Genomic DNA, 4,587 nt, shown 5'->3' on the forward strand with positions numbered 1-4,587 from the left:
TGGTGATGAAGATTTCTTCAAAGAGTTTTCTTTGAGTTAATTTTTGTACATGTTGTGAGGTAGAGGTCCAGCTTCATTCTTCATTCGTATCTTTTGAACATCTAGTTGTCCCAGCACCATTTGTTGAAGAGACTATTATTTTCCCTATGGAATAGTCTTGGCAATCTGTTGAAAATAAATTGTCCAGAGATGTATGAAATTATTCTGGGCTCTCTATTCTATTCCATTAGTCTGGATGTCTAGCCTTATACCAGTTCCACAGTTACGGTTACTGTAGTATTGTATGCAATAAGTTTTAAAATCGGAAATCTTGAGTCTTCAAACTTTTTAAGATTGTTTTTGGCTTTTGGGCTCCCTTGTAATTCCACATGAATTTTAGGATCAGTTTTCCTGTTTCTGCCTACAAGGCCATTGAGATTTTGATAAGAATTGTATTGAATCTACAGATCACTTTGGGAAGGATTGTTGTCTTAACAATATTAAGTCTTCAAACCATGAACAGGATCTTTTTCCATTTATTTTTCTTTTTTTTTTCCCAGCAATGTTTTCTAGTTTTCAGTGTTGGCTTGTACCTCCATGGTTAATTTTATTCCTGTCTTATTCTTTTTGTTCTTTGCTACTGTATAGAAATACAGTTAATTTTGCGTGTTGATCTTGTATCCTGAGACTTTGCTGAATCTTATTAGCTCCGATAGTTTTATTAGCTCAGTTTTTTTTAGTGTGAATTAATTTTTTTCTCTGTATAAGATCATGTCATCTGTGAATAGAGAGAATTGAAGGTTTAACTTTTTAAGAAACTGTTCCCCAAATTGGTGGTACCATTTTACATTCCCCCAGCAATATATGAGAGTTCCGGTTCCTCCAAATCCTTCCTTACACTTGGTGTGATCCCACAGTACCCTATCATCTACTTATGGGAAAATGGACAGAAAAATTAAGGGACCTATCCAATACCACCTTCTCAGTATGCTCAAAGCACTGACCCAGATCTCACCAAGTCTGCATCCCATAACCTTCATTTTCCATCCATGGATGAGGAAACTGATACCCCAAGCGGTCACCCCTGGGAGTGACTCCTCAGCCTGCAAGAGCTGAATCTGTTTGGCACGCCTGTCCCAAGCCAGAGGGACCAGGGACCTCCCCTAAGGTTCTGCCCCCTTCCCTTGTCCTCCTCCCACCCTGCCCCTGCCCTTGAGCATCATCCTCTCCCAAACTCAGGGATCTGGGAAACCTGGGAGTCTTCCCTGAGACATCACAGAGCTGGTTGCCAAGGGAGACCTGCAGATCCATCCCCTAGGCAGGGGAGAGCACAGCCCTGCTGCGTAGGAGGCCCAGCTGCTCCTCCCCCACCTGGCTGGCCCTCCAGGAAGCCTTGGTCTGTGCGTTCTCTCAGCTGCGCATAAGAGAAGGTGCCAGGCTGCAGGGAGGAGTGGCAGGAGGAGAGATGCCCTCCTGTCCTGACCTGGGCCCAAAGCCACCAGTCCAGGCCATGTGACCCTGGGCACCAGAATGCTCTCTCTAGGGTAGGGGGCAAAAAGTGGTGGCAGAAAGAGCCTGCAGTCCTGAAAGAGATCTTGGTGCCAAGACTCAGGCTTCTCAGCCCTCCCTGTTGGTGGGGAGGGAGAAGGAGTGTTTTGTTGGGTGAGGGAGGTGGGAGACGGGGGGCAGAGCCCATTTGACAGACAGGTAAGCTGAGGCTCCGCAGGCCAGGGGTGGAGCCCATCACATAAGCATGTGACTACACTGTCCCCTCACGGCCTCTGTAGCCCAACAGCCACCAATCTCCTGCTCTCCCCTCCACAGATGCAGTGAGCTGGGCCAGAGGACACACCAGTCACCCTGACATGCCACCCAATATCTACGAGGGGGGGCTGGGGGTCCAGCAGCAGCAGTGTCCCAGTGCCCAGGGAAGCAAGCCCAAGAACTTCTGGTTGCACCACCTCCAGGGCCTGGCTCTCTACCTGCCAGGCCACATGCAGCCTGCCGGCCAGTGTGAGAGCCATTGGCTGGGCCAGCTCATGGCCGGGGGCTGCCTCCCACAACCTGAGGGCACAGTCTGGCCCCTGGACTTACCACAGGGGGCTCTGGGCCCAGGTAAGTCACTACTCAGCCCTTCTGGAAGCTCGACAGCCTGGGAAATACAGGTGATGCAGGGCTGGGGACAGGAGGGGAAGACCCCGGGCAGGGTTGGGCTGGGCACTCAGATGGACCCAGGTGGCCCCTCTCCACTCCCAATCCGCCTGGGTACCTGTCCCAGGTCTACATTTGATGAGGGACCTTGGACTGCTCTCCCCCGCTGGCCAGGCCTGTTTCCCCATTTGTAAAATGAAGGGTTCGCGTTAGAGAAGGGTCCTTTCAGTTTGAAACGTGTTTCCCTCTTCCTCTTCCCCTCCCAGGTTTTAAGGAGAACTGCCCCCTCCCCTCTGGTTTTGAAGGATGCCAGGTTCATGGGGGTCATAGGATGGGCTGGCAGCCTCCCCCAGGTCCCTCCAAGTGACTCCTCTCCCCCCGCTTTCCTCAGCTTCCAGTTCCAGCATGGACCCAGCCAAGGGTGCCCCCTCCCAGCCCGGTCCCCCTGAAGGCTTGGGGCTCAGGCCTAAGAGATCCTGGGGGGCCTCAGAGGAATCCACATGTCCCTTGAGCAAGAGAACTCGCTCTGGGGCTCTGGAGAGGCCATAGGGATCCAAGTGCCAGGGCTGATTCTCCCAGCTCAGGACAGGAGGGGAAAGGATGACCCAGGAGGAGGAGGAGGACACAGGTCCAGGGGGAAGGGCTCAGTCCCCACCAGTAGCATCCCCACACTGAGATGCCTGGGCAGCTGCCTAGCACCAGAGCCTAGGCCAGTCTCTGGAAAACTCGAGGGTGGAAGGAGGAGGAGGTCCTGCGGGAGGGACAGAAAGAAGCCTGGGCGTACCCTTGCAGCCTGCTCTAACTCAAGTTGGCCACTTGTACCTGGGAGGCTGGGCGGAGTGGAGAGTTGGGCTCCCGAGAGATCGGGGAGCCTACAGGTCTAATCTCAATAAAAGCCAAGGCCTGCACCTTCTGTCCCTGGGTCTGTCATCAGGCCAATTCAGCCAGAGAAATGGCCCCTCGGCACCTGTGTTCTGAGAGCAGAGTTCCATGTCGATCCTGGGGGAATCCGAGGTGCTCCCACCCTTAGTTGAGGAGGGAGCCGTCCTCCTCTGGGCGGGGCTCTGGGCAGGCTTCCTGGGTGGGCAGGGTCTCAGCAGGCCTAAGAGCAGGGCTTGGTGTTCTGGGTGGAGAGGGCAGAGGACAGAGAAAGTTAGGCCAAGTTTAGGGAGGGTGTCGGGAGGAGAGCAAGTTCCCAACCTGGGCAGAGACGTTGGCCCTGACTCCACGCCGCCCCTCATTGAGGCCTTGGTTGAGTTCACCCTCTCTGGAGAACCCTGGCTGCCCTGACCCTCCAGGCAGAATGGGCATAGCCCTTCTCCCAGCTGGGCTAGACTCCAGGCACCCAGGCATGGGCTCCTCTGTATCAGGAGGTCTTAACCCCAGCCCTGTTGACATTTGGGGCTATGCCATTCTTTGTTTCAGGGGCTGTTCTGTGAGTTGCAGGATGATTAGCAGCGACCCTGGCCTCCACTCACTAGATTCTAGTAGTGCCCTCTGCCCAGTGTGGCAACAAAAAACATCTCTGGAGAGTCTGATGTCCCCTGGGGGGCAGAATCTCTTGGGCTGAGACCCCCTGCTCTACACCACTGGGCCTCAGCCTGTGGGGACAGATGGGAGAACCTGGGTTTGCCTCAGTGACCCTCACCATTTGGCTGATTTCCTGTTGTGGCAGAGGCAGGGGCTGACCTACCCTCTCACAGGCTTCTGTCAGATCACACATGCTGCTGTCAAGGACATTCTGGACACCAGGACAGCTGGGCTCCTTCCAGACATGGGGAAAAGCTCCCTCAGGCCCCTGCCCTGCTCCTGTACCCTGGTACAGCAGATTCTGGAAACTTTGGTCCCTGGGTGTTTTTCAGGTTGTTCTAAGTGTGCATGCGGCCCTGGGTGGTGGCAGCTCCTAGTCCGGGCCACCAGCCTCAAGCCCTGTCCCATAGGGAGGGCCATCGTGGGGAGGCCCAGCCCTCAGGGAGCAGCGCACCCACGCTTTGGAGGGGTCCACACCTGGGCTGGGGTCTCAGGCCCACAGTTCACAGCTGTGTGGCTCTTGAGCAACTCCCAGCCCCTCAACCAGTCATTTGTCTAAGAGGGTGACAGGCACGACCTCCTGCCCCCAGGGTGGCCAGAGGCTCCAAGGAGTTGGTGGAAGGACCTGGTACCAGGCTTGGCCCAGCCAGGGGCTGGGACCTGCTGCCCCCCTGCCCCCCACCTAAGGCTCCTGTGGTGGGGTGCCCTGGGCAGGGCCCCTGCCTGACCACTGCACTGTCACCAGCTCTAGAACCTCTTCCAGGGCTGCATTCCTTGGCAGGGCAAGGTACAATTATGATCGTAAAAGACAATCGCCCTTTGAGCTGTAAGCCGTCCTTGGGACTTGCCAGGGGACAAGCAGCTCCTGGGCCGCCCTCAGCCATGGGGCAGGTCCACAGGCACAGGGCCTGCAAAGACAGGATATGA

General features: G+C 55.1%; 1 protein-coding gene across 1 annotated transcript; it reads left to right on the plus strand.

The window, feature by feature from the left end:
- The first annotated feature begins 756 nt into the window (after positions 1–756).
- On the plus strand, positions 757–2,869 carry LOC308629046 (uncharacterized protein C16orf90 homolog). Its single transcript, XM_081256482.1, is given in 3 exon segments — positions 757–2,104; positions 2,106–2,144; positions 2,484–2,869. Coding segments are annotated over 3 exon segments (495 nt in total). The 5' UTR covers positions 757–1,844; the 3' UTR covers positions 2,680–2,869.
- Positions 2,870–4,587: the final 1,718 nt, after the last annotated feature.

The sequence above is a fragment of the Mesoplodon bidens genome, assembly GCF_964165515.1.
Source record: "Mesoplodon bidens genome assembly, chromosome: 15".
NCBI classification, from domain to species: domain Eukaryota; kingdom Metazoa; phylum Chordata; class Mammalia; order Artiodactyla; family Ziphiidae; genus Mesoplodon; species Mesoplodon bidens.